Here is a 27,665-nt window from a genome sequence, read left to right on the forward strand (position 1 = left end):
TTTTTTCTTTTTTCTTTTTTTCGGACAAATGGAATTTTGCATGGCTCCCCTAATAGAAGAGCCCTTCTTCTATCCATTGCCGCCCTCCTTTACCTTGCTTCCATCCCATTTTTAAGTCATTGAGCAAATGACAGTGTGTGGGAGCAGCAATTGTCTCTCTTCCCCCAATGGAACCCTAATAGAAGAGTGCTCTCCCTCCCCGATGTTGCCCCTCATCTACCCCACCCCCATCCCAAGTGGCTTTAACAACCCCACCATTTCTGACATCCTCTTCTGCCTCCAGCTCAACAACCACGACTTCATCCAGTCTCTCTCCTTTCTCTCCACCACTCTTCACCACTCCTGTTTCTTTGCTACCTTGCTCTTCAACCAATGGCAGCTCCCCGATCTCCCTCGTTGGCGATTGTCACATCTGCCCCTTAGACCTTTACATCGCTGTCCTTCGCCTCCTCCACACCCTCCACTTTGCTGGTGCAATCCGATCCATGGCTAACACCCTAGAGTTGCTCCCAACGAGCTTCTCTTCAATGATTGCATCCAAGTTTGCATATGATTCCTCGTGGCTTTGCTATGCATGGAGGAGGAGAGGGGTCTTTAGCTTGATCCCCTTTCTCTACAAATAAGAATCATGAGATCTCCTTGCTAGGGTTTCACCAAAGGCAACCGCCGGAGATGGAAATAGCACGTTAAAGGAGATGCTCCTCAACTTTATTCACTCAGCAATCCTGATGGGTATTTTGATACCCGCACTTAATTAAGTCCATGCAAATTCCCTCTTTCTCAAGAAAAAAGCTACATCAGACAACTACCTCTATGCAAATGATACGTAGGCATCTTCGGCAATCCGTAATTAGAATTGGATGGAGTGTGGATCATATTGTAGTAACGTGCAAAACGTATGGTTAATATTACAGCAACAAAACACAGAAAGATATATACATACAAAAAAAAAACCCTTGTTTTTATAATATATTACTCAAAACTATGTATTACATAAGTTAAACTGCACTTAGTCCAATTAGTTATAATTAATTCCAATACTAGATTTTTATAAACTAATTAAACCTCCACTTATTTTTGCACAGCATTTAAATCTATTATTCTTCCACATGTTTGAAGACACGTGTCTGGTCGTCTTCCTCGCGGCTTCAAAGGTGGACCACCGTCATTAGAGCTTGATGCCGTACATGGGTCTCGTGAGTTAACAGATGCGCTCTACATAGCCGCTCATCAATCACTGCATTGCGGTACTTTGCGCAAAAATTATATAAGTACGGTAAAGTTTTCTTGTTTTTTTTGATTCATATGAATATATAGACACATTTACTTTTTTTATTACGGTACTTCACTTTGAAAAGATGTCTTAACTGCTGTTGGTGACAGGTTTTAGGTGTTGGCCTATAAAGGCTAACAGTTGGTACATGTTTTGCGACCATTTCACCAAAGTCATATGTCGGTGCTATAATTGTTCTTCAACGGCCAATCCGTCTTGAGAAGACATCAGCCATGTCTGCTGCTATTTGTAAACTATATAATCATACCCACAAAACTTCTACTTGGATTCGTCCTTTTAAATTACAATCTATAATATTAGTACCATTGCAACCAGAATATAATTCACGCGATTATAATACTTTTTTTTATTAATGAAAAGGAAAGAAGATCCATCCCATACTTCTAAAGATAAAGATCTTATGTTAAACCACTATTTCATCTTCTAGTGATAAAAAAAAACCTTGTCATGAAGGCAGAATTTGCAAAAGTAGATGCTAAGAATGGAATCAGCAAGTGGCAAACATTAGTTGGAGATAGATTGTTGGTGCCAATGTGGCAAACAATGCAAACATGGCACAGATGTGGCGGTTGAAGTTGATAGGCGACGTGACGTAGCTAACTTAGTCGCCAATGTGGTGTGTTTCTGATGATGTGGCTGTAAAGATGACATGGTACTTTGCTCGAGCAGGTTTAGATTTGAATCTGCAAAGGGTTTCAGATGAAGCTGGTAGGAACTATTTAGAAACATTGGTAGAGCATCCAGCAATCCTTCCAGCATCCAGATGAACCGCTTGCTTATCATGTAATGAGTATTCATGAGCCAGAAATTAATAAATAAATATTTATTTTCCTACTACAAGAATCAATTGTTCGATCAACTTCTGGACCATAGGCAAACCTCAGCGGCGTCCAAATACATGAAAAGATTTGATAAGCTTACGCTTAGGATCAGGATATAAGAAGATGCATTTTATACAATCAGGAGGTTTATCAATGTAGCGAGCTGCAGCCATTTTACACTTCAAAATAGCATTAGTGAATTAAGCTGGTAACCATGCGATGCAGTGTGACAGGTCTCAGTGGAATTCTGAGTTTCAATGCTTGCCCATTCAGAGATTCTGATTAATAGGGTCAAAAAGGAGAACATAAATGGTGACCGAGCTCCCAGTGATGTCATGCTCCTGCCGACAAACTACGAGCAACCTCATGCACAGCAGTGTTCCCAATCCCACCAAACCAACGATCCAGATCTTACCCATGCGATGAGTGTGATCTTGGAGCATAATGGGCATTTAATTCTCGAGCACAACCTACCATCTCTCCTCTTCTGCTCGTCGGACCCCTACGGTAGCCGGACCGAAGACTCGCCACGAAATCGAGGCAGGCCGTGTCCTGAAAGGGATTCGATTCCATCATTCCACCTACCTATTTGCTGCTATACATGGAAGGGGTCACAATCCCAGTACAGCTTTGTTATAACATGATCTGATGCTTAAATCGATGTCTAGCTAGAATCTGTCTACATAAAGCCTTTTTTTAAGGGTGAGCATGAACTCCACATTCTACTCGCACAACCAAAGGACGGAGGAACATTGGCCAAGCCTATCGCCTTGCAGGGGATGGTATCCTCCGATCTAATGCCGTGACAATCTCTGTATAAAGATCTCAAGAATTGGGATCCAAAATATTTTTTTTTTATTAGCATGATAGTTTATCAATTTATATTATTTTATATTAGCATAATTTTAGTAGAGTAATTTTGGAATCACATAACAACTTGTATCAATCAGTAATATTTTTCATTATTAGTATGGTCTTATATTAGACTATATTATTTTTGTTGTATGGAGGTTGTATCTGAATATATATAATTCTTGAGATGTATCGAATACGATTCTTTCTCTTTTTTTCTCTTATTTTTTTTTTCTTCTATAAATATTTTAATTTTTTTGTGGTCTGGGATAGTATCCTCCGAACTAATTAATACCAGACGATCTCTGCATAAAGACCAGGAGGATTGGGATATAAAATAATAGCAGCATTAGTGTATGCTGCGTGTGGATTAATTGCTCGATGGCTGAACTGCAGAGCCCACTGTATCTACTGCTAAAGAGAAAGGGGTATATTCACCGATGTCCAACTCGGAGGAGTAATGCGCTGATTCTGCAGCGATTTGTGGATATTTTTATCAGGATCTTATCTCCTAAGATAGACTTTTAGTTAGAACATTTGGAAGTTAGCTTCCTGAAAAAGTTTGAATCCAGAACTCTCTTGAACTTTCTTAATTTCCAGAAGGAAGGGTTGTGACAGTGTCGATTTGTCTTTGTTTTTTATTATGGAAATTAATCCAGTTAATTTGGCATGAAAATGACCTCACAGTTGGTGACGCCCAGTCTGCCTCCACGAAAAGTGTGTGCATGCACAGTTTGTTGGATGGATTGACTGCTGTGTGTATATATAAAAAGATAGGGAAAGATGGTACGTTTGTAGATAGATAGATAGATATAGAGAGAGGTAAAGAGGATGACATATCCTCTACGGTGCACTGGCTGTTCTGGTGTGCAGCCTTCAATGGCCGCCATCAAGAGATGGACATCCATCATAACATATGTTGTTTGATGGCTCTCCATCTTTTGATGGCTATATGTTGTTTGATGACCCTCCATGATCTCTTGATGGCCGCCATCAAGAACTGCACGATACTTTGCAATACTGCATTATTCGAAGAGGGAGGAAACTCACGGTAGAGTGACATGACTCATGCATCGATGTTTCAAAATAGCAACTCTTAGGAAAAGTTAGTTGGAACTATGATTATTCATTTCTTTCTACTAGCTAAGTTGTTACTTATATAACTAACAAAAATTTGTGTCAAGAAAACCTATACTTCTAGGTTTATCATTAGCTAATATAATATATTATCTCGAGTGTCTACTCCTACCTGTTCCTATGTAGGGTACCAAAGCCTCACTATATAAATTGTGTTATCCTCCTTAATTACCTCCAGCTCCCTTTTCATAATTGATCCATTAGATTAACCCATTAACGTACGTCTGCTCCTTTCAAAACAGTTACGTCCATTGGTTCACCGGCCACCTCTCCCATGCTCACCGTTTTTTTGCTTCAGACGTTTCCATCTTTTTCAAACCCCTAATGTCATTATCCGCGCCCGTTATCTACCGTCTTCATGCTCTAGCCTTTATGCCTCGAATTCCTTATCGAGCTCCAACTTACCCACCTCTCATCATGTTCTAACTTCCCGCTATGATGAATCTTCGAAAGAATTAGTCTTCTTTAAGGCTCCATTCAAATAATTATGTTGCTAGATTGCAGCTACCGACGACCATATATAGTGCCGGTGTCAAAGTGGGGCTTTGTCTAGCTTGGCATCGATTCATATCTATAGAAAAACTAATAGTACCGTAGATCTACATGGAAACTAATTAACGATGCTGCAGATTAAATAATATCGTACATGGTAGCTAATCATGCTGGAATATCTTATGAACCGCTTGCCGTATATTTCTTCCGATTTCTTAATTATTTTATTTTTTTAATTTCTGCATATATATTTACAATAGATTAGTATAATAAATTTTTTTTACCAAAAAAAATCCGGCAAGGTGTTAATTTCTCAAATCAAAGAGATAAATAGTGTTCATTAATTGACCTTGGATGCTGCACAGTCTTAAAATGGATCAAACCACAAACCTACACGTATAAATTATAAGGACAAAAAAAAAGAAATAGAAGGAAAAGAGAGCAATAAAGATATATATTTGTGCGTGAGTGGTGGGTCCAGTCCAACTAAAAATTTCATCTTAAAATGTTCTTGATACTAGAAAAAGAAAATGGCCTTCCTGAGAAGACCTGGGATACTGAATTAAACTGCACGAAATGAGACGTAGTCTCTACGGCTGCAGCAGCCGCTAGCTGTAGTTCATAAGAGCAAAAAATAAATGGAAACAGCCCATATGGAAGGAACTACAGTTCATAAGAGCAATAATATATATGTACATGGGATGGGGGAGAGCTGTAGATAATCCAGAAGTCCTTTTTTGAGGGGGATTTCCATACTTGCACAAGCACACACCAGAAACAGAATTACTTTGCACAGAACACACAGACGCACACACACACACACACACAGCGAGAGAGAAGCAAAAGGTGGGATGGTATAAAAGAAAGTCTCCATGCTACTGCACTCTTTTTTCCTCCTCAAAATGGAGCTGTTGAGGTCCGCTGTAGCGTGCGCTTGGTAGGGGGCGGAGTTTCCATTGCCAAACTCAACTGTCCACCCACATAGCAAACAGCACGAAACCTAATAAGTAACCAAAAATGGAATAAAATTTTTGGGGGAGATGGGTTGTCTAGAAATCACCTCGTACTTGAGCCTTCTGTTCTCATCCAGCAGATGAGCCGCCGCCTGCTTAAGCTCTTGTGTATAAGCCTGTGGCCCACGCCAAAAGTTACACAAAAGTTAGAAATTTGATAGGAAACTCATTTCTTATCTTACTAAGATCAATAATTTATAGGCTTAGCCAACCCATTTCCAACGACTACAAGAAGGAGAAAAAAAAAAAAAAAAACAGAAGAGAGCAAGAGAAGAGAGAGAGAGAGAGAGAGAGAGAGAGAGAGAGAGAGAGAGAGAGAGGTGGCCTGTTTTCTTGCTCGAGACCGAGCCGCTGACTCCCGGTTTTTGATCATCCTCTTCTTCCGTCGATCCGCGCCATTGCCATTGCCATTGCCATTGCCAAAGCCCGCTTCCATCTGCTGCTCTGATGCTCTCTTCTTGGAGCAGTAGGCAAAGAAGCCAGCAGGGGAAGCACCACTATTACTATCAGGATTGTTGGGGTGGGGATAGCCCACGAGGTGGCCAGAGTTCAAGCTGAGGCCGGAGAATGGAGGTGGACAAAGGTCACCAAAGGGAGCTGAAGCAAGGGATGGTTCTTTGAAGGTCTTAGCCAGCAAGTCTTGAACGATGATGCCTTCGAAGGAGGTAGTGGTGGTGCGGTTGGCTTCCGTGCCCTCGTGGATGGTGCTTAGACTGATATCCTTCCAAACTTCTTCCATGCTCATCCTCGGGGTCGGGGGGAGAATAGAAGGGGGCGAAGAATACCTGGTAGAAGAGGAGGTGGTAGATCTTAATAATTACTCTACTATTACTTCCCTTCTTCTTGTTGTTGATAATGGTGTCTTGCTCTTCGGACCAGAGAGAGAGAGAGAGAGAGAGAGAGAGAGAGAGAGAGAGAGAGAGGATGGCTGCAGAAAAGTGCTATTTTCCTCCGATTTATGGACTTGGTTTCTTCTAAGTCAGCTGGATTAAGGTACGATGCTACTCAGCAGCCAGCAACCAGCACTCTATTGCTGGCATCCATCTATTGATGTTTTCCCGTTAATCTTATGAATATATTTGTCGGCGGGGTGTGGTGCCTTCCCAAGTCCAACGGCCAATGCATATATACATCCCAATCTTTGGTGTATATTTGTCGTCCTGCATGCTAATCTCGTTTCTTTCTTGTCTTGCTCGTTAGGATGACAAATTTTAGCGGACCAAAAGAACAGACGATGTTTTATATAAATAAAACATTGTAGCAATGTCTGTTGTCAGAAATCAGAAAAAAAAAATAATTTTTATTTTTATTTTTTAGAAAAATAACAACGGTGCTAAATATTATTAGCTTTTTCTAATGTTGAGGAGGCAGAAGGGAACTTAGGATTTTTTTTTTTTTTTTTTTTTTGGCTAAAACAGTTATATCATACAATGCGAATACAAATATACTCAGCAAAATCAAAATAACAGATCACGAAGTGCCCAACGCAACTCTTTCTTTTCAGCCCACAGAGTGCTTTCAGAGTGGCTGGCCATATAAACAGTCATCCAGTTCGCAGCATCGTTAGTCTCTTTAAATATATGTTTAATCTGAAAGATCACTTTATTTTACACCGTCATTCAAATATTTCAAAGCAGGAGCGGCCTGCCCAGACTTAGAATTTCTTGTAGCACATATTTTGTACGGAACTCCATCTCATCCTATCTTATAGCAAGCTAAATCAGAATATGTTTAGTTCCCGGATAAAAAAAAGCTATTTACTATTAAAATAGATGATGCAACTCGTAAGTGCAAAGAATGCACTGGAGAGGATCCGTGGTCAGAAGAAGGAGCCCCCCATAATATGACTGATCTGTGTCTTATTCTGTCTGGTCTAATTTTATTAATTTACAGAGATAGCTAATGAGGGCATATATAAAGCTAGAGAGACAGCGAGCAAGTAGCTTTTATCATGGCCAAGAGGGAGCCGTACGCTGTTAATTGCTGTGGATGCACAGCCAGCTGTCACGCCCAATTAAAGAGAGATGGTGCATGAGACCAAATGCCGGAGTATCCGCTTCTGATTGACTTTGTCCTGAAAATACGAATATTGAAATAGCTCCATCACAATGATATTTTGCAGCAAACATTAATATTTATATTTATGTTTATATCTACATTATTTGTATTGTATTCGTATTTATGTTTATGTTTATATTTATATTTATATTATTTTTGTTAGACAAGTTAAATTAGTTTATTAAAATTATAAATATGATTGCTGATATTATTCAAATGCAAGATTTAACTTGGATATTTTGGAGATTGAGAAACATGTCTAATTTACATGTTTATCTTAATTAAGTTCAAAATATAAAATACTGATATAATATAGTTTTTTATTTATTATTACAAGCAAATGCTAGTTTTTATTTATTGATATTATATATAACAAAGCATGTGCTTCTCTATATATATTGAATGCCATCAGGAGATCAAAGTTATATATCCAACCAAGAGGGCATTAGACTTGCATAAGTTCTCCATCTTTAAGTTCCTTTATCATATTTGATGTCGAGATACCATATCCTGGCTCTACATCTTCATAGTTCAAATATTATATACTAATTAGAATATATTTCAAAATTATTACAAGCTACTATTATTTTAGAGATAATAAAGGAAAAAAAAAACGACTTTAGAGATAATAAAAGAAAAAAAAGGGCTATGTTACAAATCATCCGTCAAATCTTGTGCACCACAACAACTTACTCAACTTTCATAACAAAACATTTTTCTACTTTTTTTTTTCTCAGTTCTTTCTTTATCTTTGTATATTTCTCTTTTTAGATAGTTAAAACTAACAAAATTGTTCCTTTTCTTTTCTTTCCATGAACTTGGTCCCTTGCTGAATAAGTATTAACGTATTATTGAAATTGAAAGTATAGGCATGCCATTCCCTTCTCCTTGTATGCAATTATTCTTGGTAGCTACCTCTAAGGTCCGGCCTACTAGATGAACCAGGCCTTGGCCCATTTGACCCGCTTAGTTCTTATTGGGCTCAGCAGCCCAACGTGAGTTTAACTCACGCATGACGCATGTCGATGGGGAGAAGAGGACTCCTACCCGAAGTCCATCTTCTTCCCTGAGTCCGATAGGAGGAGGACTCCTCGATGCTGTCGGACTTTCCTCCTTGGTTGTCGATTTGGGCTATGAAAGGAGATCCCCTCTTTACTCTCTAAAATCCACTTTAGAGCCTCGATTAGAGCCGAAGATCGTGTGAGCTTTCTGTGGGGGATTGCTGCATCGATCGGCCACTGATTTTCCTTGATGTGGGCCAGTGAAACACCAAAATTCTTCCCTCTCTTCCTCTCTCTATCTGTCGTGTTATATTATATTGGACCCAGTAGAGAGGCCAAGACTCCTACTTTATGGACTCTAGGCTGACTCAAGTAGAAGGTTCTGGACAAGTCCTTTGGTGATTGCGCAACATATTGACTTCTACTTGGTTATTGTCCACATTCTTGAACCTCATCCTTGACGCTCTTCTCTTGCGCTCCTTAATCCGATCTAACTCATTTTATGTGCAGTCGGTTATCTAAACCACTTGGCCTGTTGGAAGCTGTTATCTGGGTTATTGTGTCCTTTTTAATTCTTGAATTGTTTCATCATTAATTTGATTATCGATTCAATGCTATAGGGGTGTGATCAACTAGACAAGAAGATGTAGAGCAAGGAGATTTATATTCTAATCCCTAAATCAAGGTAATTTTCTAATTTATTTATTTAATTAGTTATGTATTAGGTAGGCTCAATAAATTTGGAATAAGGGTAGCTTAGGCATAAAAAAATTTGAATTAAAAACTTAGCAATAATGTTAATTATTATTGCTAAGGATTGATCAAGGGCTAGTCATTTTATATTGATTTCTAGACATCTTAGGTGTTGACCGATAACACTGTAGCTGTGTTGGATTATGGTAGAGGTCAGAATCTTTATATTTGATCACTAATATATAATATATATTCATGTTTGTTGAATTGTATTGTTGGATTTGCATCGTGAGATTTGTATCGATGAATTTAATTTTACATGAGATGATATGTCGTATATGATTTTCAGTATGAACATACTTATATGATTATTATATATGGATTTCAATTATCGAAGACTTGACTATATGAACAATGATCATAATTACTTTGAAATTGTGAGAAATATAGGGTGTAAATTGGAATTAATTCGACAAGAATAGCATATAAAATTAGATAGATAAGATGTGGTTTGGACTAATTTCGTCATGGGATAGCTTTTTACGGATTTGTGCATGGAAAAGCCTTCACTAGCTTATACGTGGGATAGTTTTCACGAACTTACGCATGGGACAACTTCCATGAGCTTATGCATGGGATCGCCTTTATGGGCTTATGCGTGGAATCACCTTCACGGGCCTACGCATGGGACAACCTCCATGAGCTTACGCATGGAAACTTTGGTATCAGTCTCAGACTGGGACATGATCTTGGTTAGTCCGAAACTAAAAAAATATTTGTATTAAACTTGAAATTAAAATAATAAGAAATATATGACATGGCATATGAAATTGTTGTTGAATAATTGAATAAATTGGATATATATATATATATATATATATATATATATATATATATATATATATATATATATATATATATATATCTTTTGATAAAATAGATAGTGATGACTTTTGTGGACGCTATTTTGAATGGGCTTTCTTGATATTGTTATAGTAATTCTTTTATATAGTATTGTTTATCTTATTATATTATTTTTGATGTAGCGGTTGGGAATTCTTATTGAGCTGGAAAAATTCATATCCCTCTTTTACATTTTTTTCCAAAGTTATAGAATGCACAGTTTCATAGAAAGGTAGGACGTGGAGTTCGAGCTTCAGATCAGTTAGTTAGTTAGTTTATTCTATTTTTTGATACCGGTGAATATCTGAAAATCTTGCAATTGAACAAGTTAGTTATTTGATTATAGTGGTTGTATTTAGTTGGTTTAAATTGACTTTTAATTGTTCATTTAAATTTCTGAAATTATTTGAAAATTATTCATCTTAGGCCTTAAATGATCTCTAGGGCATTATTTTAGAGACTATGTGGCCGTGTCACATAGTCGACCTAGGTGACAGATTGAGGGCGTGACAATACTCATTGTTTTTGAAATGCCATGGAGTTCTTTTTTTTTTTCTTTTTTCTTTTTACCCTCTATTCTTATGAGAGCTCTTGCTAGCCTAGAGTTTATATAGACTAGGAGATAGTGCAGTATAAACCCATTTGAAGTTGATCACAGGTGATCATAGTGCTTATGATTAGACCGGATTGGTCATTATGTTTGTGATTGTATTTGTAATTGAATATGATTCGATTTAGATCTTGAGAGTTCATGCTAGCATGTATTTAGTCCCACATCAATTATATGTAGAAAGATTTTTATACAATTCTATATCCAAGGAGCAAAAAAATAAAAATGGGAGAAAAGGGGATTCTCTGACTTTTCCTCCCCCTTTGACCATCTTCAAATCGAGGTGGTTGTATGGCTCATCACATTTTTTTCATGATTTTTTTTAAAATCAATTAGAAGAGATGAAAAAATAAATAATATCATGAGCCCAACTTTTTCTTTCTAAACCCTAGCTCTGAACCGTCCAACAGCCTCCATCTCATGGCCTACAAACCTTTGCCATTATTTAAAAATATCTTTTCGAAGAATAAGAAAGAGAGATCACGAATGCGTTATTTATTTCTCCCTCTTGTTCTCTCTTGATCATGTTAGGACCGATATATTCCACTTGTCAAAAGAAATATTCATCATAGCACGAGCTATTTCAAGGAGAAAACAAAGAAGAAGAAAATGATGGTAACACATCAACATGAAAGAAAGGAGATTTCAGACTTTTGAACACAGGATTGGGCAAAGAGTTGCAATGAAAGGCCTAAACCAAAAATACTTAAAACCAAATCCTAGCACAATGAGTTGATTGCTTGAAGGACTCCAAAGGTACAAACAACGTCGGCCTACAAGGATGTCCATCGCTGCCAGCATCCATTCATTTCGCTTATTGGTGCAAGTATTATTTAGTTGATAACTCCCCTCGCTACCTCATCTATCTCATGTTTTTGTACTGCAGATGGGTCTAATTAGCATATTTCTGAAAACATATATAGTTTCTGAAATAAGCAACCAAGATATCCTTCAAGTCTCCATGGCAGCGTAAAATCATTTCTCCAACAGAGATATCTGGCATGGTTGGTGACAAAATTCGTGCAGTGTTGTCTCCTTAGTAGATATGAGTTAATGTTTCATTAGATATAGGTGAATATTTTTTTTTCGACTTACATATATAATATGTGATTAAATTGTAGTCGTCATATAGGCTTATTTCATAGAATTAATGTCCTTCCATGTTTGGTTAAAGGAGCAAGTGGAAAGGAATAAGGAGAAACGATGGAATGCATTGAATACCCCTTAGATTCCTGATAATTTATCCTTTTTTTTTTTTAAGGAAGCTGATAATTTATCTTTTATCATTAGGACAAAATTACGTTCCTACTTTGTGGCTTAGCTTAGGGTGCGGAAGAGAATAAGGCTATTCCAGCGTTTACGGTGGATAGATTTATCCTCCAAGTGAGAAGGATATTCTTTTGCATAGTCCGCTAAATGGACTGTTTAGAAGGATAAATAAAAAAATACAAGAGTTATTTATCTTTATTATTATTTATTTTTTATATCGGATGTTCATATTGTTCTTGCTGTCGTGCATGAGTATAAATCAAAATAGGGAGAGAAGTTTGCTGGGTTCAAATTTTTTTTTTTCTAAATAATGAACAACGAATGAATGGGACGATCCAATCTATAATTTGCCCTGCCTTTCAAAGTACATGCCTGGCCTGGACGCTGCTCTCGCATGGCACCCTCTTGTTTCCAATGTAGATGCAGCCATGGAGATCAAAAGCTTCAGAAATGTGTTCCTGACGGCTCGACGAGAGGTGTGATGATTAGGATAAGACATGATTGACTTGCGCAAACTGGCAAGAGCTGCGGCTTTAGCCTCCGTCCCTGGGCACTCGCGCATCCAGAACTGTGACCTTTTCCGGAGAAACCGGCCCCCGCAGCCGGAGACGCTCTTCGAATACTGCTGCTATGATGACGGGTCCACACGCCACAGAAGAATAATAAATTATGGGACAAATAGAATAACCTAGTACAATCATATCATATGCCTCCAGCCTTCAACACTGCCAACCAAACCCGAAGGACAAAAATGCCATAAATATATGATATGCCTCCCTTTTTAGCTGCTTCCAGCCTCGGGGAATGTAGATCATGAGTGATACTGTCCTAAATTTTGTACTTTTGTTAAATTTATACTTGTCTATAGTTACTTCATGGAAAAAGTTTTGTTTGGGCGTTCAAAAGGAAATTCGTATTTCTGTTTCGACAGCAATATCTTTTTTAAATTTCATGTGTTTTGTAATCTGTAATAGAGATTGATGAGAGAGAGAGAGAGAGAGAGAGAGAGAGAGAGAGAGGAGTCTGTGAGCGTCATAATTAAGACATATGACCCGTAGAAAGTGAGACAGATTAGGAGAAGAAAACTTGATCACATATTAGATTTTAGATATATTGGAGCTGTTGACTAGAAGAGCTACTATAGATGAGTGAAATATATATCAGGTTATAAGTGTGTGTGTTTTTTTTTTTTTTTTTTGGAGCAGCGAGGATATAAATGTCGTTCATCAATCTTTTTTGTTGTTAAAAGATTTCTTATGTCTTTTAGATTCCACAAAAACATATATGTAATAATGAAAGCGTTTTCCCATAAAAATTCATATTGGCTTTCGACATTCTTCACAAGGATCTTTAATTTAATATAAATTTTGATACAAGAAAAATACTCTAAATTATATTGCATTCTTGTCGCTTGCTGTAAACATATCCAACTGCTATCCGCGTTTAATCTACAGTGCAAATACATAAATGATGAAAATATGTCACTTACATACCTTTAAAGCAATAAGTGACATTGAACATCATAATCCCTGCATTGTGTTTTCTTGGAGTAGCTAGATAACCTTTTTATACATTCTGTTTATAATCTAATTTATGGATTGAAAGATACTTGAATCAAATTTAACTCATAAAAGTTTGTAGTACTTTAAATAATTGTTAAGATGCTTAAGTTTTGAAGGCCTTATTTTACACATGTACCCTCTAAAACATCCTTGTTTAAAAATTGCCTTACTGCTGATAACTTTATGATTTTTGAGCAATGCCTTTACCCTTATTATCAATATTTGTCCAACAACATTAGGTCAGCTATAACTTGGATGAGTTAAAACAGCATGCATCTAGCCTGCAAATTAATCACCACTGAATCACCTTTTCAAAATGTCAGCTATAGAGCCCAAAAGGATATTTTTGCAAAATTAGAATCATATTTTGACAGTTTGTACCTAACCCTATCTTTTCTAATGTTTTATGAATGAGACACCAACTGGAGCGGCATAACCATCATAAAGTACTAATTACAAGGTTGAAAAGGTATAAATATTTACTTTGAAGGAAGCTTAGGGTTTTTAAGATTTACTTTTTCTGGAAAGAAAGGGTGCAACACAGAAATTTTTTAGGGGTCACTCATTCTAGTACTACTCTGGCCTAAGCATACTAAACTGCAGAGTTCAGATTTAAATTATTCTTTGGTAATATATATTAAGGCCTCGAATTTCTGATGGCATGACTAGATGTCTAATCATCATCTAATCCGGCCAGCATTTAGATGCCCAGTTTACCTAATAAAACTATGAAAGCTTCCATCTTCTACATAACACTCATATTCACAGAAAAAGAAAAAAGAAAATCCAAAAATATTCCTGATGCAGCCATGCAGGCTGGTGACTGGCTCCAAAGACATCTCAGTGTTCAAAAATATAATCTGATTTTTTTGTTTTATGCTTATAGAAATGCTGGTTGAACCAAAAGGAAGCAGACCATCTCCTCCATATTTGAAGCATCCTGCTCCCACCATTGACTTGCACCGGTTCTTTCACTGACACGCGCATATGATACAATGAGATCTTCTCAATATTGCGTCAAAATCTCTCATTTTCATGTGCATTAGCTACGCTAGAATAATAGGCTACATGCCATGCAAGGGGATAAGAAAAACACGGACATCAGAGTTACTGGTTACACGTTAGATTAGATTCATGGGAGGATCATGCATCTGAACTAGTTGCTAGGTCTAGGAACCATCCTATGTTTTTCAGAAAATGATCACGAGTCTGCTAGTTTCGGGCATGCGAGACCAAGCATAGATGGCTACGACCCTTGTTAATAAATTCTTCTATTAATTCCTAAGTAGTTTGATAGATCTTTCTTTCTTTTTTTGTCTAAATTTTGATCGATGAGCATTTATAGGAGTCTGGAGCCGGTCATTTAGGCTTGTGAAGTTTTATTTATGATGGTAAGATATGTAACTTGCGCTGGCGTCAATTTTCTTTTCTAATTTATAAGCTTTTTAGGTTATCTATTATTTTGAAAGGTTTTAACTGCATGCTTTGTACTTCGTTCCCGCTTGCCATCTCAACATTTGTTTCGAAGTTTTCACTTGCAGTGAGTCCAAAGCATAACGTGATGTCTCATCAGAGTCCCACCACCATAACTTTTTGAGCCAAGAGGGTGGAGAGCGCGGTCCGTTCAACACTCTTCAGCCATAGCACCCTGCTTTTTTTGGATCGTACACGAATTTGGGGGCCTGCGGGCATGCGCATGGTACCGATCCATCTCTAGCACCGCCCTTCGCATTTCAGAGTTCGCACGCCACTTGCCGGTTAGCAAATCGCGAGAGGAAGAACTGGGGAAGGCATGCTTTTTTGGTAATGGAATTGAATCGGACCGGGGGGAAGCTATAATGCCTACAGAGATTCTATCAGGATGGGGTTTGGTGATAATGGTGGGAAAAATACCATTACCAAAATTTAGCCAGAAAGTGAGATGACACGAGAAGGCTGTTCAATTACTGGGGAAAATCGTAGGAATGGACCCAAGTCAATCCTGTTCGTAACACTGGGAAAATAAACAAAGGAAAGAAAAATATGATATAAAAGGGCACCAAGCATGATGGGAAAGAAGATTCGGATTACACTAATACGTATGGTATAATTTGGTGCTTTGGCGTGCCCCACCCTCCCTCTCTGTATATATAAAAATTTTACGCTCACCATCATTTTAATTTAGTGATAATAAAATAAAAATATAAAGCATTGATTATGATTTAGAAGATCTGAAATAGAAAATTGTATCAATCATTTATCTCTAATCTATGCATCATATCATCACAAAATCAACATATTACGACATTCCAGTCTATATATGAACTTGGAAACTTTCAACCCATTTTGTCACGATATATTCTATTATATGCATTGCAGTTTATTACCTTTGGAAGCACTAAGATGTATACCCATGATTGGCAAAATCGCCAGCAGCTTGAGTATGAAGAGTAAATGTAGAACAACGTCCTTGTTATAATAGCTCCATCCCCCATACCGTCACCTCTGCATATGTTCATATTTTATTTACATATTCTTGCAATCCCATGACGGTCAATTTTCTTTTCTTCTTTTCTTCCATCGAGATTTTCTTGTTCATCTGATGACGGTCAATTTTATTTTCTTTTTGTGTCCTGGTAATCAGAACATCTCTACCTAAATCTTTTGTCTTTGTTGCCAGCACCATGTTCTCTGTTGTCATGATCTTACTCCACAGCAGATTTAAACAAACTTGAAGGTGCTTTTCTGCGAACGGCTGACCCTTCTGGCACCAGCACCATGCTCTATCGGAGAAGTGCACCTCCCAGTCAAGTTTTAGCCACCGGTTATTCGTGATCAGTCATCCACCGACCAGCGAGAACCCCTCTTCTTCCTTTGATTTTTACGGCAACATAGTAGAACGGACCTTCGCAGCAAGAGCTGTCGACTCGCTATAGTAAAATGAAAGAAAATTTTGCAAACCGACTCCATTTCAAGCTTTACAAGTTTCACAATAAGCAGCTTGCTTGCTCACATCTAGCTAGCTCCGGCCTCCGATACCTGACCCTTGTGAAGAATCAAACTACAGCTAAAGAAGGTGGAGTGGACTGTGCAGAATTTTGGCAACAGCTGAACGGCCATCTGACCGAATATAAGCTAGTAAAAATCTTAAGGCAGATAAAAGATAAAAAAAAAAGGCATTACATAGATTTTTCGGCTCTGCTGTGGTCACGGTAAATACAGTGCTTGCAGGGGAATGGAGATCACCATCAAGGCATTTCATCTTATAGTACCTCACTTCAGGTCTCAAATTCCCAATTTCAAATGTCTAGATGCATGCAATACATGGAGCAGGCAAACCCAAAAGTGCATGAAAAACATCCTGATAGCAACTGGTGTGAGCTCCAAATCAACTAATATTCACTTTGGAAGTGAAGCAAAATTCACTAGCAAAATACTGCACATTCAATTTCAATAAAATATCAATGAAGATCTTGAAATTATATGAAATGATTTAGGAATCCACATTATGCTGGATGATTATACATGTCGTACCAGCGAACTAAATAAATCACACAATCCAGACTATATATAAACTAAAAAAACTGTGGGCCTAGCACATATCAAATAATTTATCCAAACAATGACGGAATTTTATGGAGTGATAATCTTCAGCTGAAGAAAAGGTATATTTTTGTGATATAAGTCTCTTGAGGGAGGGCATATAAGATTTTATATCATGTCCATCCCTCTTAATCCCACTTCTAGAACATGAGAACAGCTCAATTCTGTTCTCAAAAAATGTTGGTATGTGACCAAAAAGGCTGGGATTGTTCAAGGACACCCCCAAAGGACCAAACATACCAATAACATCACGTGAGAACAGCTCAATTCTGTTCTCAACAAATGTTGATAGCGACCAAAAAGGCTGGGATTGTTCAAGGACACCCCTAAAGGACCAAACATACCAATAACATCACCATCAAAAATCGCCATTCACCCAAGCCAAACCAAACTATACTATTTGGTGGATTCTCTATCTAGTTATGCCGTTTCACTTGTCCTTTAATTTGTTTTTTATTTCTATTTTCCCCTTCTTTTTTTTTTGCTTTTTATTAGCTATCCTCTTAGCGAGACCAACATTCCAAGCCAAGGATGGCAAAGACCTCACTTTTCAAAGGACCCCGAGAGTGACCTAATCCCTCATTAGCAACAATTTTCCCACAAACTTCCCCATGACATGAAAATGGCCTTGTAGTGTAGCTTCTTAGCTTCGCATAGACAAAGATCGATCTGATTCACTGTTGCCAGTTACGTGCACATTCTCTTCCCCATCAGGTTCTCCAACCTGTGACTGGTTATTCAGGTTCTCAGATGATGATCTACTAAGAACCACCTCAGTATGAGTTTGGCCCCATATCCTGTCATGGTTAGCAGCCCCCTCCCCGAGTCCAACATTATGCATACGAGCTGCCAGAGAATCATAGTTTGGCGTTGTGGGGGAGGAAGATCCGGAAGAGGTACTGTATTGATTAGGTGGTGCTCGCAATATCCAATTCATCCAATCATTACGCCGCCTTATTTTCTCACCCTGCATGACAAGTTGGCAACACATCAACAAGGAACAAGTTAATGAATGTGACAGAAATCCATTCACATGCAAAAAAGAAACACGTGCTTCATAGTATTGATCAAGCCTCATCAGAGCCAACTTCTACCTTTCAGCTGGCCAGCAGGCCAACAAAAGGAATAGTTTGCTTCTACCAAAAAACAAAAAAATCACTAGGAATACTTTGCAGGAAACCAACGCTTCTCATAAAACATATCTGAAAGGACAGATCAGCTGAACAAGATAACACGATTCTTTTGTTGTACCTGTACTTCCACTATGTCTGAACCGCGTACGGTATCCAATATATACTGTATGTTGTTTGCCAATTGCTTGACCTGAAAACATGACAACAAAAAAAATTTCTATGCTGAATAAAAATGAAATGGGAAAAAAAATGAAAGGCAGTTCAGCTATTGCAAATGCCAAAATTCCTAAATTTAATAGAGGCAAATAAGTTTGTCATAAAAAATATAAAAGTAACATACCATAGCAAGTCTGTAACTAGTGGATCAACTCAGTATGGGATCAACACCATGAATCCTACCCCTATTTTCAGTTTTTTTACACTAGGATTCATAAAGCAAGGATTCAAATGTAAGTCCAACCATACTTGCACTACTGCAGCTCTTGGCTGCGATTGTATCCACACAAGATCAACTGAAAAAGTCACTACATATAAGACAATTTACTGAAAACTAATTTGAACTGCCAAGTTTTTCATGATATGGCTTGAAGAAATAAAAGACAAATGTTCAAACAATGCCTTATCTTTCGATAACATACAAAAAGGAATTTGAAGGTGACCTGCATAGCACCTCCAGAAGAAATGTCATCAACATCTGAGGAGAGAACAAAAAGGAGCTGACCAATGTGTGAGAAGTCCTAATTTGTTTATAAACAATGATGTCTGGTTTCCAAACAAAGATCACAAACTGACCGATATTGTGATACCCAATGTGACTAGCATGTGAGGCTGTACGCAGAAAAAAAAAACCATTTGGGCTATAAATCATCATAAATGTATCAACCTACCTATCCGGAGACATAATTTGCAAAGTTAAAAAGAGATCAGAAAAGACAAAAGTGATATTATCTAGCAGCCTATCACAATTCTAATTTCTAACTGATGTTGGCAAACATCAACTAGGTAAAGGCCAATAGAAAACATAAAGAAAATCATCTGAACAAGCTTAAAAGTATTCTTGGGAGCAAATCCAATAATAATATATAATTTCATATTGTAATGTCAACAGACAGATAATATGTCCTGTAAAAGCTTGTTCTGAGAAAAACAGTGATCCATGCCAATAATATTCCATTTCATGCATTGCGACTATAACTTTCTAGTATTAGTGTCAAATCATCACGAAAGCATTGCACTTATAAACAAATAAACAGCCCAAAGATAGCAAGATAAAATTCCATTCATATCAGCATCAAGAGTAAGGACATAATAATCAGCTTCAGCACCCAAAAGGGTAATTGAAAGTTGCTTGGTAGTGCAGCACAAAACAAAGATTTGACGCAAGTTAACACATTATCACACATTTTAACAGGAAAACACCAACCGTGGAGTTGCATGAATGTCACATTCCTGATAATTTTCACCCTTAAAATAACTTAGTCATATCCAAATAGCATACTGAAAGTTCACTGGATGCATGTGGCAACGTATTTACCGACGAAGTATATTGTACAACAACAATCATGACAAACTTATATCGGGCATCTTTTCTATGAATACTTGAAAGATAAGAGCTCATGCAAAACCTTCAGTTTGAGCTTAACATCCATAATCCATGAGATAAAATATTAAATTTGAGGGTGGTGATGACCTGGTCTGCCAACCTGACACAAACCCACTGCAAACATGTTATGGTTGGGCATGACTGGGCTTTGCATCAGAAACTGGTTGAGACAACTATATCTTTCAAATAGGCCTAGTTCAGGTATAGACACTGGACAAGCTTGGCCCAGATTGACCAGTCTAATAAACGAGTGGGGTCGATGGGACTACAACACAAACCTGAAAATGACCCATTATATACCCATTGAACTCTGTCTCAAAAAGCTATATGTTGAAATTATATTTATAAATTAAAATACACAGCTATCAGTTAATTACATGTGAAATTAATGAATTAATATTGGTTAATAAATTAACCAGGTTAGCATTAGGCTAATCATGCCAGCATGGGTTTAAGCATGTCAAGTCAGGTTAGCATGTCAACTATCACCTTCAGCTACCCAACCTAACTTGTTTATTAAAAGAGTTGCACAAGTCGGGTCAGATTACCTGCTTGATAAACAGGTTAGGTTTAAATTGGCGTACAGAGACACCCTCATTCTCTCCCAGAAACAAGAATATGACATTGGCTATAAAAGTATTTTATAAAAAATAATGATTAAACTATGCAATAATTAAAACTAACTGATATTTATGCAAGGCTTCACATAGAACTAAATTCAATCAATGAGAAGAGTACCTCTCAACTACATGACTATTACATAAAGACACTCTTCCTGAAGCACATGTAACCTAGAATCGCTACTGCCAACAGGTAAAATACAATATGATTGCCTATAAAGAAATAAAATCTCAAAATATAACTAAATTCCCATGAAGAAATTGATTTTATTTACTCCCTCTTCAAAAGCTAAACCTTATTTAGACATACTATTATGCACTTTGTGAACAAGCATAATTAATTTTAGGATAACAAATTAATAAAAGTCACAATAATAACCAGATTATTTTCTAGTTATAATTAACCAAATAAAAAATATAATAAAAGAAAGCTAGAGATCAAATGGTTAGATCAGGAAAACTCCTGAGCAGACTGATCATTATCATGCAAGATCCACCATGCTTTGCATTAAACCACATGGATCTGTAAGCACATTCATACAATGCCTGCTTGCAACGTCCAAGAGTTCCTACATATGAGAACAAATTTGGAGATACATGCAGAACCATTCAACATCCAGATATATATCAAAATGCATGTGGTCACTACTGATAGTGTTACTTAACCTCGTTCAAATGTGATCACTCTTATTGCAGCTTAGCCCACTCACACACTCAAAGCATATGTGAAAGATCAACTTTTGATGGTTTTATTCACCAAACAAAATGACAATATCAGAATAATAAAAGTGCACAATAGATCCGTATTACAACTTTTAACTTCCAAGAGATATTTGCTCTCATCCTTCATGCATAATATACCAGATTCTCGATCCATTTTTATCAGTTTAAGATACTAGAAGGTTGGATAAAACAGGAAAAAGGACTCCTAATTTAAAAAAATACTGCAACCAAGAGGACATTGCATATGATATCCAACAAGAATGTGATTGCCACAATAAAAATGGAAGTCCGACCAATGCACCAATAGTCAAATCTCATCCTTTCTGAAAAGTACTATGAAGAACAGAAGACCACGTTAGAACAGACATTTTCTAATCTCAAGATTTAAATCCCTGTTTGGAGCATATTTCCAACCAAAGTTATGGCCATGATCTTCTAGTAGCATGGTCCATTATATTTGGCTTCATTTCAAAAGATTTGAACATGATATTTTCGAAAATATTTACCAATTGATGCTAGAAGATCTTAACCAACTCTAGGATGTAAGAACATGCCATGATGGAAGAATTCAGTACACTTTAAAATTGGCAAATATATGTCTGAGAAAAAAATAGTATTTGCTTGAAATTACACACTTCCTCTTCAAATAAAAATTAAATCATTTGATTAGGACATTTCCCATTGAGAACTGGGTATTTGAAATGATACATGAAACGAAGGCAAGAAACAATGACTGAAAATAGTTATGAATTTGGTAAATTGGAACAGGTGTAAAAAGAATATGGGAAACAAACATGAAAACAATAGGAAGCATTGGGAACTCTGAATTCCTATCCTTGCACTTTCTCATAGCTCTAAGACCTTCATTCATAGTATACAGTGAAAACCCCCATATATTTCCCAGTCATTCCCCATCTTTCCTTGCATTGGCCAAACCAAATCACGTCTCACAAATAGATACCCAGAACTTGATCAGTAACATGAGAAATGGGTCTATGGAAACTGATAAATAGTCAATCAGAATACAAAACAAATTGTATAACCATCACATTTTACTACTATTACATTTTAATGGAATTGTTCTTAAATGCCTGGCATGGAATCCAAGTGATATTGCACAGAACAGGCTGAAATGAAGCCAGAACATTTTGGCTCTTTTCCTGCTTCCTAGTTTGTTCTAATAATCCAAAAATATTAGCTTCTCTTTTCAGCCAAAGTGTTCAATTATGTTAAAGCCTGGTATAAACAAAGGCAGACCGATCCTTAATTTTGAAAAACAAAGCATCAAACATTCATAAGCGGTAAACTGGCAATAAAGCATCTTCTAACTTCTACAAACAAACTTAAATACGCAAGTTCACAAATATGAACCACATAAAGTAGCAATTAGATCATTCTGTCCAAAAAAAACTTACAGTACATTAGAATCACCGGCAGAGGGGTGGTAGATCCCCCAAAATTCTTTTCTAGCTCAGTTCTCCCCTCTTAATTGATCTGTTCAAAATTTCAGTCTTCATACCATCTCTTAATGTTTGTAAATTTTTTTCACACCTTATGCCAAAGTTCTCCCTGTCAACTTTTATCTCTATTAAACAGGTAGTTCTCAAATTTGGCACTCCACGAAAATCTTATAATTATGCTAGTACAGGTTAACTCATATTAGTTTATTGTCTTCAACCTAGCTCCCAAATAAATGGCTCCTTGACCTTCAAGATAAACTGTCATTCTCCTTTTTGTTTCCAACCTCAAGGGTCACTTCATATTTCTGATTAAGATTTCATGATGCCGGTCCAAAAGCATCCTTTTAGCACACCTAGAGTTTATCTGAAAAATAGCATTTTAACCAAAATAATTTAAATAAATATAATGCCGCTTTCCTTAATTCTCCTCCCACTGGTCGCTACTTCTGCAGTTCAGATCCAGCTGCTCTAAGCCTCTAACTACATCTGCTCAAACCTAAAGGAATATAGACCATAATCTTCCACAATAAAATTCAAGAATGATGGTTAAGGTAATTAATTTACAACTCTACTTTTTCATCATCAGACATCTCAAGGCCTGCAGCAATCTATTCACTAATCTTCACTAGTAATTTTAAAAACTCTCTATATCTTCCTTCACCTTCTAATCAAATTTAGTCAACTACAGATTTCCCAATTTTCCAACTCCATCAGAAGTGTTGGATAGTTACTTGTTAAAGCTTCCCTGCCCGACCCTTTAACAAAGGAAAACTTAAAAACTCCTCAAAGGTATGCAAGAACAGTCCTCAATCATTTTCTACGCCCTATAATTTTCTATGATCATCAGATTGCAACTACAAGAATCCATATCTTTTCATGGCGGGTGAAGATTCTTAGGAAAAAAAAAGGGGTGAACATTAATAATTTCTCAAACACAAGAACAACAGTCTACCACATTACTTAAACACATTAAAGGGAAATATGGGGCTGCACTCTGAAGCCTTGGATTCATAAATGTTCTCATTTAATGCATCCTCAAAAGCAAACAACAATATGTTATATAAACTTTTAGACAGCTTAAAATTTAAAGGATGCATTCATTTTGATTGAAATTGTCTTAATTACAACCAAGCAAAACAAAGCTAATGCTTACAAGTTAAATTTGAATAAATTGGACCCATATCGGTCAGCTAATTGAATCAACCAACTGACCACTTTCCTGCTATGGAAAGCCTACAGCCATCAAACATCCTGGATAGTATGGAAGGGTGACTTGAAAACACAAACTTGTCTCATGCAAGACTAGATCTTAAACCAAAGCCTCTCTCTCTCAAATAATTATTCTTAACAAAACTCATCATATCTAGAGTATATATTCCCATCCATTTGCAAAATTTAACTTATGCTTTTATATTGAGAAAAAAAAAGGACTTGCGAATGTAGAAAACAATGTCTAGATCTTCCTTATCTCGACAAAGAACATCAATTAGATTTTGCTATTTAATCAAAATTTATTTATTTTAAATAATGATCATTCATGTTAATATCTCATAATGTTTTTGATTCTTACATCTAAAAAGAATTTGTCGTTAAAATTAGTTATGTAATTAGTTAGTATGATCCCCCCTGTCCAGCCAGATAATAACCCTCCAGTTGTTTGGGATGACACAAATAATCATCAGCCTGGTAGTTTCTCTATCCACAATTGCTATATAATGACAATATAGATTTAATTGCAACAGCCGCATGTTTGTTGATTTAAGACAGAGACCTTCTCTTTTCTAGTTTTCCTAATTATCTTGTTATCATTAAGAGTACAAGCTCTATGCAGTTAGATATCACATTTTAATCATATGCCAATCATTCAGCTATCAAACCTTGCTGTATGCACATGATTATGGTCATCTAATTTATTGTTGAATTTATCTTGGATGAGCATCTACTAGCAAATATACCAGTTGAATAGTAATAACTCACCTCCTCCAGATACCCCAATATTATGTCAATAGTAGCAAAATAGGACATGGGCTCAAATAGTGTTTAGTATCTTTGAAAGATAAGAATTCAAAAGCAATATATCATGAAACAAACAAAGGCAAATCTACACGTGCATGAGCAGATTACGCTTTGTGTCACCAATAGTCAACTTCTGAATAAATGTAAGCCAAAGTTTTATCCACCCAAAGACTGTAACTCCTTGAGTTGCAGAAACTATAGATAAAGCTATTTAAAAAAAGCATAAGTATACATAAGTGATTTCAAAAGCAATATATTATGAAACAAACGAAGGCAAGTCTACACATGCGTGAGCAGATTGCACCTTGTGTCACCAATTATCAACTTCTGAATAAATGTAAGGCAAGTTTTATGCACCCAAAAACTGTAACTCCTTGCGTTGCGGAAACCAGAGATAAAGCTACCATACTATTTAAAAATGAATAAGTATACAAAAGTGATTATAGATCCATCTTGGCAGTAAAAGGTAAAATTATATATCGCTGATTCTTCTCACAATACACTATTTATAAAAGAAACAAACAGCTCACAGTAAACTATCTATAAAGGAGATTAACAGCAGATGTACTACATTTACCATAAGATTGATAATGCCAATCCAAAGACTGACAAAAATATATTGACAAAGTGTCCCAATTAACTCACTCGATTGAAGCCAGCAATCAAAGATATCGGAACCCAACCTTGGTCATCCATATTCTGCCTCAAATATATGTCTTTACACAAGTTATCAGGACTGCAAGAAAAATGACAAAAATAAGCAGCATGAAATACCAGAACAAGGCTGAATGTTAATTAACTTTTCGACCTTCAAAGTTACCTGAAATAGTACTCTATCTGCTTCAATAACGCAGTACGCTGATAATCTGCTGCAGTAACAAACATAGTAGGGGGTACTGCAGGTGGTACTTGATGAGCAACAAACATGTTTGGTGTGGGGTGCCCGAAGTAAAACATAGGAGGAGGAAATTCTGACAAACAGTTCAAGACCATCAAAAATGATGAAACCTACCATGAGACAAGCGAGATTGCGCCACAGTGCATGTAGCTTACCGGCAAAGCCTAAGGGGCTCATAAAAGGCCGGACCTGCAGAGGGCTGATAAACGGTGCCGAAGCAGGTGAAGGTGGCCTGGGGAAAGACCGGGGATGACCCCGCTGCTGCTGTGGCGGCAGGGGCATGTGAGCATCTCTCCCACTAAAACCTCGAGGAGGATTCCAATCATAGCCCCCCCGCTCGTGATCCCTCCGACTCCCGTAGCCTCCATGGTGAGATCCACCGCCACCACTGCTGCCCCTGCGACTGCTGCCATAGCCGCGATGGTGATCCCATGCACCCTGTGACTGTGGCGTTAACCCGCTGCTCCTCCAGCCATGATCCCAGTTGCTATTGCTCCTGTTGGGATGGTCTTTGGGGGAAGGCTCTGGGCCAGACGGTTTCCCTGGGATGATCTGTGCTGTCTCCGGCGAAGCCTGTGGTGGTAAAGGCGGCGGCGGTCCACCATTGGCTGAGGAACCACTGCTACTGCCGCCGCCTGCACCACCACGCCTCATGGAATTAGGATTCGGATTGGATTTCTGGCGGACAGGGCCCGCATGGTTTGAAGTAGAATTAGGGTTCGGATGACTGGAATTTGGCTTCTGCAAAGGAGATATGATCGGAGACCCCTGATTCCAAGAAGATCAAAGTCAATAGATGGGTTTCAAGCAACACTAAAGCATGGATGTGGAATAAAAATTAAACCGTCTGCTAAATTCCTGTAATAAAAAAAAAAGCAAAAGAATCAGGGATCGCACCGGGGGAGCAGAGACCGATCCATCCGAGAGGGCCTTCAAAGAATCTGAAGACGATGATTTAGGAGAAACCCTGGTAGACTCGGAGAGAGGTGGCCAGGAGTCGGCCCCCATAACAGGGCCTGCTTCATTGGACCCATTGGGCGGCATATTCCAAGCCGGCTTCTTCCCTCGGGGAGCGTCGGCGGCGGCATTGCCGTTGCTCCCGTGGTCCGCGCTCTCGGACGGCGGCGGCGCAGACGACGAGGCCGCGTTCTCCACGGGGGAAGGGGACCGATCGGGGGGTTCCGAGGAAGAGATCGGGGCGGGCGGCGGCGGCGATGAGGGTGCCTCCGGGACGCTCTCGGGCTCGCCGCGGACAACTCGGGCCCAGGGGGAGTAGAGGCCGCCGCCGCCGCCGCTGCCGCCGCGGGCGGGGCGGGGGAAGATGCGGTTGGTGGAGGACGGGTCGGAGCCGGGCGACATCGCCAGTGACGTAAATGCTAGGGTTCCGATCGCGGGATCGGCAGGCTTCCGAAGCAAAGAAGAGATTAAAAAAGAAGAAAAAGAAAAAAAAAAAAGCGAGGTAGGAGAGAGGAAGAGGGAGGGAAGGGTTTGGCAGGGAATTAGGGGAAATTCCGGGGCTTCACTAATGTATCATCCGATTGGAGCACGAGGGAGAGGGGAGCCGAGTCTCTCTCTCTCTCTCTCTCTCTCTCTCTCGGGGTTTCTTTCTTTTGAGGCCCGAAGAAGAGGAGGTGTGGGAGAGCGTGTCCTTTTCTTTATATTGGGGAAGGGGAGCGAGGCGACGGGGTAATGCCCTTCCCCTTTCCTCCTCCGGACCCTGACCGCCCCCCTCCCCGCTTGTCTTTGTTCTACCTGGGTTAAATCACTAATATGCCCACGTTGTTCGTGGTTTGGTCGCGTACGTCGCTACTTCTTACGTTAGTTGCGTCGTTCGCTTTGGCCATGATATCACGGATAACCTCATCCCCAAATAGGAATCGCTTTTCTCTTCCGTTGGCCTGGCTTGTGTTGTCAAAAGTTGACTA

The 27,665-nt window shown here is 38.1% G+C and overlaps 2 protein-coding genes across 2 annotated transcripts; both read right to left on the reverse strand.

Moving 5' to 3' along the window:
- Positions 1-5,493: 5,493 nt before the first annotated feature.
- LOC120105295 (bZIP transcription factor 27-like) lies at positions 5,494-6,348 on the reverse strand. Its single transcript, XM_039117633.1, has 4 exons — positions 5,954-6,348; positions 5,822-5,834; positions 5,657-5,725; positions 5,494-5,565 (listed from the first exon to the last, which is right to left on the reverse strand). Exons 1-4 carry the CDS (start codon positions 6,346-6,348, stop codon positions 5,494-5,496), a joined length of 549 nt encoding a protein of 182 aa, XP_038973561.1.
- A 10,788-nt stretch (positions 6,349-17,136) lies between these two features.
- Positions 17,137-27,451, reverse strand: LOC103718896 (la-related protein 1C-like). The gene is made up of 6 exons (XM_008807899.4): positions 26,638-27,451; positions 25,896-26,508; positions 25,663-25,813; positions 25,488-25,578; positions 18,539-18,610; positions 17,137-18,254 (listed from the first exon to the last, which is right to left on the reverse strand). Exons 1-6 carry the CDS (start codon positions 27,097-27,099, stop codon positions 17,931-17,933), a joined length of 1,713 nt encoding a protein of 570 aa, XP_008806121.1. The 5' UTR covers positions 27,100-27,451; the 3' UTR covers positions 17,137-17,930.
- Between the last annotated feature and the right edge of the window lie 214 nt (positions 27,452-27,665).

This window comes from Phoenix dactylifera, unplaced genomic scaffold (genome assembly GCF_009389715.1).
Source record: "Phoenix dactylifera cultivar Barhee BC4 unplaced genomic scaffold, palm_55x_up_171113_PBpolish2nd_filt_p 000254F, whole genome shotgun sequence".
NCBI lineage: Eukaryota > Viridiplantae > Streptophyta > Magnoliopsida > Arecales > Arecaceae > Phoenix > Phoenix dactylifera.